Consider the following 12,189-nt stretch of genomic DNA (forward strand, 5'->3'; position numbering starts at 1 on the left):
AGGATTCAAACTGAAATATGAGGCTAAGAGTCTAGGTAAGTCTAGGAAATAAACTTAAATTCTGCAACTCAATAGATATAACTTGGAGTTTGTCCTTTTAAAAGAGGTTCTTGTTATAAGTCCCAACCCTGGTAAGATCAGCTTTCTGCAAAAATGTCCTGTTTCCTTCTTTAGTGCACCACTTCTGATCTGACACTCAAATTTCTCCTTTTTAAAGAAAGCCAGCTCCAGGTCACAGAACCTGGAGATATTAAAGATAAAAAAAAAATTATGGGAAGCCCTTTAGCAGGGAAGTGGCATCTATAGTTAGGAAAAGATGTTCAAAATTCATACAGGAAAGGGAAAAAAAAACTGGAAACAAGAACATTATTTTGAACATACAGTACCCAGTTCAAGTGCTAAATGATGTCAGGCATGATTTAGGCTAGTGTGTCTAGAAAGGTGGTAACATTTCTTACAAGTTTTACTCTCAGCTGAAAAAATAACATTCCCTGTCAGAGCTAACATTTTTTGAAGGATGAAAAAACAGGAGACTCAGGTCCCAGGAGTAAATCAGGGATTTGGCATTTGCAGTTATTCCACTGCATTCATGACACATGCCACTTGTGACACCAGGAGACCTCCTGTTAAACAGTGTAATTAAACACAATTAAGGCAACCTGTCAATCTGCTCAAATTTTTAAGTGCTTGTTTTCTGCCTGCTTTTCCCTGCTGCCACAAAGAATCATTTTTAGCATTACTGTAGGGGATTCGTCAAGGGAATGGGTGGAGCTGTACAATAGTATTTCTACCACTTCAATTTATGAAACTTGACTAAAACCCTGTGTTAAACCAGTATTGCTAGAACATAGTGAGGGCTGTTGACAGAAAGGTTCTTGTCAAAATAAGGGTATTTTTGTAGGATAAAGGACCTGAACAAATCCTTATGTTTGCTTTGACTGGCATTCCTCACACATTCATTATTGTCTCAAACGCACATTTCAATTTTTGGAAAGCAGAAGTGGGGAATGATTCACAGAAGTATTGATAGGTCTGACTTGTAGGCTTTCTAACTCTTGGGAACTGGGGTAGGAACAAGGCAAGAAATATGTTTCCTGCTTGATTTAGAAGCAATCCAAGGAATAACTAATAGCAGTTTAATTCAGGTCCTTAAACATTTGCAAATTAGGAAGGCTAGGTAAGCAGGAGCACAGGAGTGTAGGATTCTACTGCATTGAAATGTTTTCCCACAGTAAGCAGTAAAATGCATTTGTTTTTGATGTAACTATATGACACCAAAAGGAAACTGTGTTGGAATATAGTGATAACTCATATTTTTGGTGCCTCACCCATTTCCTTAACATGTTTTTTATTGGCAATCTTTTCTTTCCCAGCCTGTGGAGGAAATATTTATATCAGTGATTTCAACCCCAGTGGATATACATCTTCCCCCAACTATCCAAGCAATTATCCCCCGCATGCTGACTGTGTCTGGACCATAACTGCTCCTAATGGACATGCAGTAGAGCTGCAATTTGAAGATCAGTTTTACATTGAACCTTCACCAAAGTATACATCCACATTATTTTGCCTGTGTTTCTTCAGAGACTTCGTTCTGATTCTTCTTTCCCTGTTACTTTCTCTAATTCCTCCCAGAGCACACTTCCAGATTTACAATCAAAAGCAGTTAGGAAATTTTGGAGAGATCACTGGAGTTAGCAGACCACTAGTGTACATTCCTAGGGCTTTGCAGTGCATGACAGAAATGAATATAACAGACAGACAGGAAGAATCCATGGTAGAAAGGTGCTTTCTGTAAAATCTGTTCCCTCTAGTCCTTTCATATTCAGATTTTCAGTAATTTTGACTGCTTTTAAATCAGATGCTTTTTAAATCAAATGGATTACTGCCCCCCCCGGACACTGCACCATTTTGAAGGCAAAGCTGTCAGTTAAGATATTTTGGGTCTTTCTATGCCCATCTAAGTAAGGCTCCAGATTTGAATTTTTATTCCCTTCATCTCTCTTATATCTGTTCCTTAATTCAACAGTCATCAATGAGACTCAATAGGGAATATCTGTTGAACCTGAATGCTGCAAAAAAAAATATATTAAAGATGGTTACAACTACTTTATCAGTGCTGTTCATACCCTTCCCCAGGACTCGCTTTTGTCAGATCTAATCTGATCATAGACTGGGCTCGGGATGAATCTTTCTCAATGTTTCTAGCATTTCTTTTGATTTGAATATTACATAACTGTCATTGATTTTGAACTTGTTGATTCTGTCTTGGTCACACTGCATGAAAACTGATCTGATTCACTACAGTGTCATGGCTTTGTGCACATACTGAAATGATTTCAAACCATTACTGCTATACATTGAACAGAAAATTCTCTCCTCTTCTAGCTGCACTTCCAGTTACCTAGAGCTACGTAATGGCGCTGACTCCACTGCCCCCATCATTGCCAAGCTGTGTGGAGGGTTGATGCCAGGCTTGCAGAGATCCTCAGGAGCTGTCATGTACCTGAGGTTCAGGTCTGACAGCAGTGCCACGCACGTGGGATTCAATGCTAAATATTCCATCGGTAATGCTTGCATTTACCAATTTCTCTGATTTTATAGAAGATTTTGGTCTCAAGTGTCAGGCTTTTGTAACAAGGGTTAAATCATGCCTGTGAGGTAGACTGACAGACACATGCTTCTTTCAATTAGTGTTAGAGCTAAAGCATCAGAATCATCGTATCGGTTAGCACTAGCATGTTCTGCACAAGAGGTGAAAATTATGGAAATCAGAGTAAGAAAGTGCTCATAGATCTGCAGCAGTGGAAACAATGACTGGATAAGCTCTTGTCAAAGACAATTGTCAAAGAGGCAGTAGAAAAAAAGGTCGACGTGGATAAAGTCATGTAACATGATTTGATTTTCAGCATGCAAACTTAGTGTCACTTTCATGAGCAGAATCCTGAAGGGGAATGCAAAGATCATCTGAGAGTTGGCAGAAGAACAAATTAGGAGCTTCTTTACGTAAATGGAAATAAACCTATAATAACAGTGCTGCTAGACAAACAGGGGCAGCACAACAATGGACTGAAAAAAGAATGAACAGTGAGAACCATTATTTGTGAGCTGGGAAAAGACTTTAAAATTATTTGCTCTCAAGCTGCAAAAACAGGATTAGAAAGCACTAGCAGACTTTTAAAATTAAATATAGTCTTTGATCAGATTCAGAAATATGCTACTTTTTTAGTTTTGATAATGTTAATAACCTTCAAAGAATAGCAGCTATTATGTTAGTATCACTCATATAGGAAAGTCTAGAACTGTTAATTTCTCAAAGGCAAAGTAGTGCAATATATTGCTTTACAAAGAATGATGCTGATTGTGTTAGATCTCAAACACTTAAGCCAATATAGTGTGCTATTATATTTCTGAATGTGAAAACTGAAGCAACTTGCAAGAAAACATTGTTAGTATATGAAGCCACAATTTATATTTATCCATAACAGATTTACAGTATCTCAGCTGTATGCCAGTCATCCTGGAACAAAGCACTAACCACTCAGAAGAGCAGACAGTATGAACACAACTGTTGTTGCCACAAAAAGATTGTAACTAGGAGACACACAGAATATCCTGTAAAATCCAATCAATTCCACATGGGAATATTATTTGCTGTAAGCCTTACTATTATGAACTTATGTTTGCAGGTACCACAGAGAAATGAGTTTTCAGAGAGAGAAAATTAACAATAAATAGCTGTTTCCTGAATTGTGCAGTGAACACTTGCCAAGGCATCACAAGGAGTGGCATGTGAACAGGAACGAACTACAAGAAAGAGAAGAGTCATCTGAACCATAGCTATAGGCCCAAACCAGCAGTCAACTTTTGTCAGTCATAAAAAATTTAGATTCACATTTACCACCAAACTAAATTTCCTTATAATTATCTGATACATCTTTCCAAGATTTTCTGGTAAAGATGGACGTGGGTAGAGATTAGATATAGACCTCAAAACCTATGAGTTTATTCAAACTAACAGTACATAAGACAGAGAGGAAGGAATGCTTACAGTGGAAGGGGGGGTGTGGGGGAAGAAAAAAACCAAACAAACAAAACGTAGGACTGCTTGAATTAGAAGGAGAATGTGGAAGATTTTTAACTGGAAGGCAATTCCTGTTTTATTACCATGGTTAGAGGACAAGTCAGTTGTGCCTTAGATTTAAGTCTTGCTTAGGAGAAGGGTCATCTCTCTGAGCTCCTTCAGGTAACGAATGTTCTTCCTTTTGCAGCTCCCTGTGGCGGGACAGTGGCAGGACAAACTGGCATCATTGAAAGCATGGGGTATCCTGAGCTTCATTATCAAGACAACCTTCTGTGTGAATGGTTTCTGAGGGGTCCCAGGGGCCACTATCTTACCATCAGACTAGAAGGCCTAGACATTCAAAACTCCTCCGAATGCACAAATGACTTTGTGGAGATCCGAGAATACAACGCTTCTGGTGTGAAAATTATTTCAATGTTTGTATTCCCTTCCCTAGTACTACTACGAAACCTCACCAGAGGTTCCTGAAAGCATTTCCCTTTGGGTACAAAGTGAGCCTTTTCAATGTACAGTATTTGCTTCTGTCTGTCTTCCTTGCTGAAGCAAAATAAGGCAAACAAAACTCTTCTGTTTCACAGCAAAAACTTGATTTTACCAGTTTACTCCTGCCTGTCTAGTTAAATTGGAAAGTGATCCTTCAATATAAATATAAATAATATATTGATATAAAATTATCTTTCTCTATGTGATTTTTGCAGGAAATTTGTTGGGCAGATACTGTGGTAATACTCTCCCTGATGCTGTGGACACCTCTGACAGTTTTGCTTATGTCAAGTTTGTTACGGATGGATCAGTCAATGCCCAAGGATTCAGACTGCGCTTTGATTCCAGTACTGAAGGTTGGATTTGTAAGGTTACAAGTTACTTTCAGGAAGCAACATATACCACAGACCATAACTGCACTAATACAGCATATATTGTACATCACTTATTCTTGTAGTGATGTACATGTAGTGATGTAAATTCCCTTGTAGTGGGAATTTAAACTCTGTGGGAAGTATGAACAGAGCTCCCTGATCACTACTTAGCTGAGCTGAAACTTTGAGAGGCAAGCAGTCTCCTGCTAACAGATGTTGCCATCAGTGGTAGGTCTCACACAATGAAGCACACTCTTCCACACCTTTTCTCTCCAGCAATCAGGCCAGGGATGTCCCAACATACCCTGCCCACATCCCTCTTGAGGAGGAGGAAGGTAAAGAAATGCTGTGATTTTCCTTTATGTTATTCTGTTCCTCTGAGGTGAGTGGTATTCTTAAATCTCCCTAAAAGCAATAGTTTTTAACCAATAGGTTTTAAGCAGAATCACAGAACTGCAGAGCCATTGAGGTTGGAAGGGACCTCTGGAGATGCGGCAGTCCAACCCCCCTGCTCAATCAGGGACAGGTAAAGGAAGTTGCTCATGACTGTGGCCAGTCAGGTTTTTAATGTCCCCAGGGATAGAGACTCCAAAACCTCTCCAGACAATCTATTCCAGTGTTCAACAACCTTCACAGTGAAAAGTGGTTTCATATGTTCAGATGGAACTTCACGCATTTCAATTTGTGCCCATTGCCTCTTGTCCTGAACACAATGACTTCAAAGAGCTGCTCTGATCAGGACTAAGGACATAGACCTATTCCTGATTCACACTTCTCTTTCACATTGTTTAGTGCCCATGGATGCCTGTCCTGCCAAAATATAGCTACTTTTAAAGAAATTCTTTGTGGTATTGGTCTTGAAAAATCTCCTACCAACCCTTCTTAACTCCTTCCAGCCCATTTAAAAGCTCAGCTGAAAGCTTCCTTATTCTTCGTGTTTGCTTCTGCAATAAAATAACAGAGGGGGAATCAAACTCCAAAAGAATGTTATTCCACTCCCAGGACTCTGTTGTGCAACCACAGAAGAGAAACTGTATTAGCAAAAATTTAATGCAGGTGGATACGCAGATTGGACTATTTTGCAGGAGTCTGTGAGGGTGAGGAAAGGGACTAAATCTCCCATTGCACTCCATTAAATTATATCTCTGGTTTTAAAAGGAAACCAAGTGTAAGCTGGTAAATTTATACCATTAGTCTCAGAAGAAAAATGCACTCTATACCTAAGACTTTTAGTCTTCTTTCCTCAGAGCACAATTGGATATTCATAACAAAGGAAACCCACAAAATAACTGTACTGAAAAAGTGTTGCTTAAAATCCCTGAAAGCTTTTTCTCTACCTCTGTAAGCCAGCAGAGGAAAAACACATCCTTCATTGTTACCCACTCTAAGACCCACTCGTTCTGTGTAGCTCTGCCCAGTCAACTGAAAGGCAGAAATGTCTCAGTCCTGCCACAGTGAGAGGCTTCTATCACTTGACATCAAAGCCTGTGGGTCACTGAGGCTTCTGAAGCCTGGCATGAGCCCTTCAGAGAAGCGAATATTAATAATTAGGCTAAAAGGAGCTTCTATAGTCAGTTAATATTCAACTACATTTACGACTGAGTGATAAAGACTGGCAGGACCTTAGCTGCTTAGACAAACATATGGACAGGATAGGCATATCAAATCAACATCTCAGGGTCTGTTTTTCTTGCATTATTAATTTTATTTTTTTTTTCTGTAACTCTATAAGCAATGCTTTAAGAAGTGTCCCAATATTTGGATATTTCAGAATGTGGGGGGGATTTTACTGCCCCTGTTGGAACATTTACTTCACCCAACTATCCCAACCTATACCCACATAATCGAGTGTGTGAATGGAAGATCACAGTGGAAGAAGGCCGACGTGTGACTCTAACCTTTAATGATATGAAAACTGAAGAACACTGGAGGTGCTCATCGGATTACGTGGCTGTGAGTATTGGGTGCAAAGGCAGAAAATGCTCTCCCTAATCTCTTTATGGAGCATTAATGGATGTAATAGAGCTGAAATGTCATTTATAAGTCTACATCTGGTTTTAAGACAAATCATAATTTAATCTGGGAAAAAGAGATAAGTGAGAGAAAGTTAGCTCTGTAGGGTGTCTAAACTCATCTGCTTGTTTTAGAGTATGGAAATTTTGGAATTGTGGTCCAGGCAGAGGGCAGGACTTGAAGAAATAATTGGAATTGGCTCTTTATCAATCATGGAAAATGCTCTGGGGTTTTTGAAAGCTTTCAATGTCTCTTCTCTGTGGACACAAAGTTCATCAGTCAGTTCCAGGTCTGTTTTGACTTTGGAGGTTGTTATTGCTGTTGTTACTTATTGTTGTCAATTAAAAAAAGATAAAAAAGAAAAAACAGATTGCAACAAACAGCTACTACTGTGTTGGACCTTGCATATTCTGAAAGAAAGGGAAACTCCAGGAAATTCTACCTATTTATCACCCCCATCTCCAAAAAGATAGATTTTGATTATTTTATCATGGTTATTTTATGGTTTTGGTTACTTAGCCCCCAAAAAATCAATCCTCCCACAGAGAAATGGACCTGGTCAGATGTCTCAAATGCCTCAAAAATATAATTCCACTATGAAATTGCAGGAATGGAAGATCTAGCTTAGCTTCCCATTTGTTCAGATTGGCAGTGCAAACACAGGAATTATCTTTAACACGATCAGAAACTAGCCCATGCACAAGTGTGAGGGGGTGAAGTAGCTCTCCCTTGTGATTTGTAGATGATCTTCCCCTTGTTTTCCTTCACAGATGCTTTAGACCACAACGAGCTGGCTTTTTATCGATTAATGAAGTAATGATCCCTTAAAGGAAGATCTATCCTGCCAGCTTTTGAGCCTTCAGCACTATAACATATTCCAAATCTCAGTGGGAAATATCATTTCTGCCTCGCTTGCACTGCTGAGATAGTAGTAGAAAGAAGGAAATTAATTCCTAGGCTAAAGGCTATATGAAAGAAACTGCAAAAAACATCTGGGTCATCAAAAAGTGAAATGTTTGAACTAATCAAAAATACCAACCATCACCAAATATTTTAGAGGAGATTTTTGATAAAGCTGATGTTGGCTTTAGCAACAGTACAAAGATGATCGTTTGAAATGGAATGAATATGATCAGTACCTGACATTATTAAGTCATTGAAAATATAAATATTGAGCTAAAATACAGTATTTTTGCCACTCGAACTGTTTCAATTTGTGTTTATTAAAAAAAAAAAAAAGAGAGTGGAAATATGTTTGTGTTTTGCCAAAATAAGCAAAGTCTTTTTGATGTTTTACTTCAGAGCCTCATCTACTCAAGGTCATGGAAGTTTGGTCCCAGGTTTTGAGTAGACTTGGGAACTAACCTGCTGTGAGGGCAATCAATGAACTTTGTATTAAAGATGTGAAGCACTGTTAAGTGACACAGGAGATGCTCATAAGACTGTATTTTGATCTCATAAGAGTTTATTTTGACCCAACAGGTTTACAATGGCCTCAGACAGAACTCTCCCCAGCTGGTCAAGCTGTGTGGTGAGGTAAATCCAGGCACTGAGGTGAAATCTTCTGGAAACACAATGAAAGTCATTTTGGTGACAGATATGTCCCATGCAACCAGAGGCTTCAGTGTCTCATACACATCTAGTGAAGAAGCAGGTAGTGTGTGGTTTTGAATTAAATGTTTGGTCTTTCATGAGTCATGTCATAGTTAAAGTACTGGTGCATGTCAAAAAATGACCTAGACAAACAACAAACATCCTATACCCTTTTTTCTCTCTTACATCTCTTTAGTGGGTGTAGATCACATATCTTCAATTAGTTGAAAGGATGTGAAAAAATTGGGAATCTCTGGGAGTTACAGACTTTATGTGCCTGTTCATCAAATTTCAAATGAAAAGAACAACCTCTGTTATGGATCATGGTCCTTAGTCTCACTAGTGATTCATTGTTTTGTACTTAGTCTTGAGTAAGAGATGGTCTGAAGTGGCCTTATTCCATGAAAAGATCCAAAAAGCATAGTGCCATAGGCCACTTGAATAATTCAAGTGCTTCCATATTAGTTGGGGGGGAACTAATTTATTGTAGCTTGTGAAAGAGTGCAGCTTACCTACTTTTGCAAGCTCAGCTTCCGGAGAGGGGACAGCTGGCAGAGCCTTACTACTACAGCCTTAGGTCTTTTGAACTTGATTTTCTGACTCCCCCCACCAAACATCCTACTGTAGCATGAGTGTGCTGTGTTTGAGGGTATGTACCAGAAAAATCTTGAGTCTAGAATTAAGTAATGGGTAGGGCCGAGCAATACTGAACTGGAGCTACAGTGGGATTTTTTCAAAATGTTAAATAATGCTTGTTGTATTGATGGCGCTACTGAAATATTTTATTTGATACCATGAATAATTGTTTCTTTGCTTTACACATGTGTTTTAAAGACTTACCAATAAATTCCAGGACACTAGGCAAAAATTGTCTTGTACACAGCAGTAAATTATATAAAAAAAAACAGAAGATGAAAAAAGGTTTTGTCTAATCAGTACATATACTTGCTGACATGTGCATATCAGAATAAACAGGGGCAAGATTTCTCTTCACACAAGAATTATTAGTATTTTCAAAAAAATTATATTTTGTTTCTGCAGTTTGTGGTGGGATCCTGATGGGATATGCAGGTGGGAATTTCTCTTCTCCTGGCTATGATGGTGTGAAAAATTACACAAGTAACTTGAACTGTGAATGGACCATTGAAAACCCCTTTCACTATAATTCATCCATATATATCTCTTTCGAGGATTTCCACTTGGAACATCACCAGGACTGCCAGTATGACTACGTGGAGTTACGAATAGGTTTGTATGTTCAGCAGAATGGATTAAGCCTATCAAGATTCCAGTTGTGCAATTGTGTTTGTGCCAAACCTTGTTCATATATATTTGCAGAGAGTGATTCTTGTAGGTTCTGTACATTTGAGAGAGTGTTCACATGCATGCCTTCCATGTTACCTCCTAGACCAGGAGTGCGATTTCATTGCCAGAGGAATAGATACACGGATTTGGCCACCTTTCTTTCAGGGAAGAAAATGGAAAACTGGATAGGTATCTTTGGGGGCTATATTGTTTTGGTGGTTGCAATACACGCCTGACTCTCTCTTTACAAGGGACAATACAAATTTCAATTCATCTCCCTTGAAAGATGGACAGCAGGAGAAGCTGGAGTCATCAAAACAATTTATTTGGTCCACAGTCCATTCTTTCCCTGCTCCTGAAACATCTCCAGGGACAGCAGGAGTGAAGTAAAGAATGCTTTAATTATTCATAGCCTCTGGGCTTCATACCCATTTCATACCCCACTTTTGTACTCTACAGGATGATTCTCCAGAAACAAATCCATATTTCCTGTGAGACTGCATCACAAAATACAGACTAGAGCATTTAAAAGGAAAACAATCACAGGATTAATACACCAGTAATATCTCTGCATATTTGAGCATCTTAGCTATGTGTAAGAACAAGCAACTGGAAATGTCGTATGAAAGTCACTCAGCTAATGTCAAGTGTAGTATGAAAGCTCCAGCTGTCTTCTTCACTGAGAGGCTGTATCTGTGAGTCCCAGAGAGAGTAGGTTCTAATTTACCAGGAAATTATTTCTGAAAGGGGCTGGGGGCTTGAGAGCAGGAATCTGTTACATCCTTATTTGCATTCATTTGAACAAGATCTCTTGGTTGTATAGCATAGGTTTGTCCTGTGTAAAGCCAAAGTATGCATAGCTGCATAGCCTAACAGTTCCCTCCCACATATGCACTGGAGCTGGGAAATAATAGAAAGAGCACTCAGAGAAAGAAATAATAAAATATATCTGGTCTGTTAGTCATCAGTTCCCACTACTCTCACTTTACTGTGAACCTCAGGCCTCCACGCAATACTACCAAAGGAAAGAGGAAAAAATGTAGCCTTATTTTGCTCTACACAGTTTTGTCATCTAAATAGTAATGTTCATTTTGGCTATACTAATGGATCTTTGGTTTCACAACCAGTCTCATGTCAAAGGCAGAATGCCCTAATTCAGCTGTGTAAGCTGACAAGTAACATTTAATGAGCACTGAGATGCAAATACTGCAGAATATCACTAAACTCAGGCAGGTGCTGTTTAAGACTCTCGACACAGCAGACGTGAGTTTGGAGAAAGGTCCAGTTCAACAGTAAGTCACCCAAGAGACCTCAAATGAAACTGAGATGTGTAAAATTATTTTGAGTTACCCATATAACACACTTAATGGTACTGAATAAAAAAAAAAGCAGAATTGACTTTGTGTATTCACTGAGGAATATTTAATCTAAAAAGATAAAATAAATATTTCAAATTTCGTAGGTTAAGGCTTTATATTAAGTTATTAAATTATCAGGCACATGCATGTAGTCTGTACACGGCAGTGTAGCTAAGCATATTGCTACAGTGAAATATACTCCTAACTTTTGGCTTTTGTGGAAGACTCTTGATTTTGTCTTTCAGACCATTTCCTTCAGTTTGAACCAAATCATACAGTAGAATCCTTCTGTTTACATTTTCTGTTTATCGACAGTCTAGATCTCTGGCCAGCTGGCCATTCATGAAAGCAGTGATTGGTGTCACTTTTCGCACTGTAGAGATTAAGTAACCTGGGTCACATCTATCACATAGTCAATCACCTCCTAAGAAGTGCAAAAAAGAAAAAGGACACTTCGCATTTTAATGCTTAAAGTAGTTATTACTGTTTTTTCCCAAACCATAATTTATCATGAACATCATCTGCTTGTACAGCTCAGTATCATTTTTAGTGCATGTTAACAAGACAGGTTTTAGCATTTCTCTGTGTAATTTACATTAATAGAATTTTATTATATGTCATCTTTTATCCCTGTGCTTCAAGGCATTTCAAATGGTGGCTGTGTCACTGTATATGACAGAAAGATGAAGTTACTCAGCCATGTTACTTGGAATAACTTGTCAAAGGGCTTTGAAGAGCGCCCAAAGTTTCTCCCTCTTGCTCTACTGCCTTCTTTGCAAGAACAGCCTGCCACTCTATGTGGAGCTAGAAGTTCCTTTTGAATGGAGACTTTTAAGACCAGCAGCCTGCTGTTATTAGAGAAGCAAACAGGAACAGTATTGCCTGGATGTCGTGAGGAACACTATGAAAGTTATTTTCCTTCTCCTGAAAATATATCAGTAATAAACAGAAACTTATACTTCTACCAATGTGATGGATA

At 38.6% G+C, this 12,189-nt stretch overlaps 1 protein-coding gene across 1 annotated transcript in view; it reads left to right on the forward strand.

Annotated features, from left to right (window-relative positions):
* LOC104164952 (cubilin-like) overlaps positions 1-12,189 on the forward strand; it is a gene marked incomplete at its 5' end in the record, with an annotated part of 74,719 nt that overhangs the window by 23,462 nt on the left and 39,068 nt on the right. Inside the window, 8 exons of the mRNA XM_009704439.1 lie at positions 1-35; positions 1,374-1,548; positions 2,389-2,567; positions 4,272-4,481; positions 4,783-4,923; positions 6,713-6,894; positions 8,437-8,608; positions 9,589-9,795. The exon at positions 1-35 is cut by the window's left edge and continues 170 nt beyond it. Coding sequence (XP_009702741.1) covers positions 1-35; positions 1,374-1,548; positions 2,389-2,567; positions 4,272-4,481; positions 4,783-4,923; positions 6,713-6,894; positions 8,437-8,608; positions 9,589-9,795 — 1,301 coding nt within the window. The remainder of the gene's footprint in view (positions 36-1,373; positions 1,549-2,388; positions 2,568-4,271; positions 4,482-4,782; positions 4,924-6,712; positions 6,895-8,436; positions 8,609-9,588; positions 9,796-12,189) is intronic.

The sequence above is a fragment of the Cariama cristata genome, unplaced genomic scaffold (assembly GCF_000690535.1).
Source record: "Cariama cristata isolate BGI_N322 unplaced genomic scaffold, ASM69053v1 scaffold21187, whole genome shotgun sequence".
NCBI classification, from domain to species: domain Eukaryota; kingdom Metazoa; phylum Chordata; class Aves; order Cariamiformes; family Cariamidae; genus Cariama; species Cariama cristata.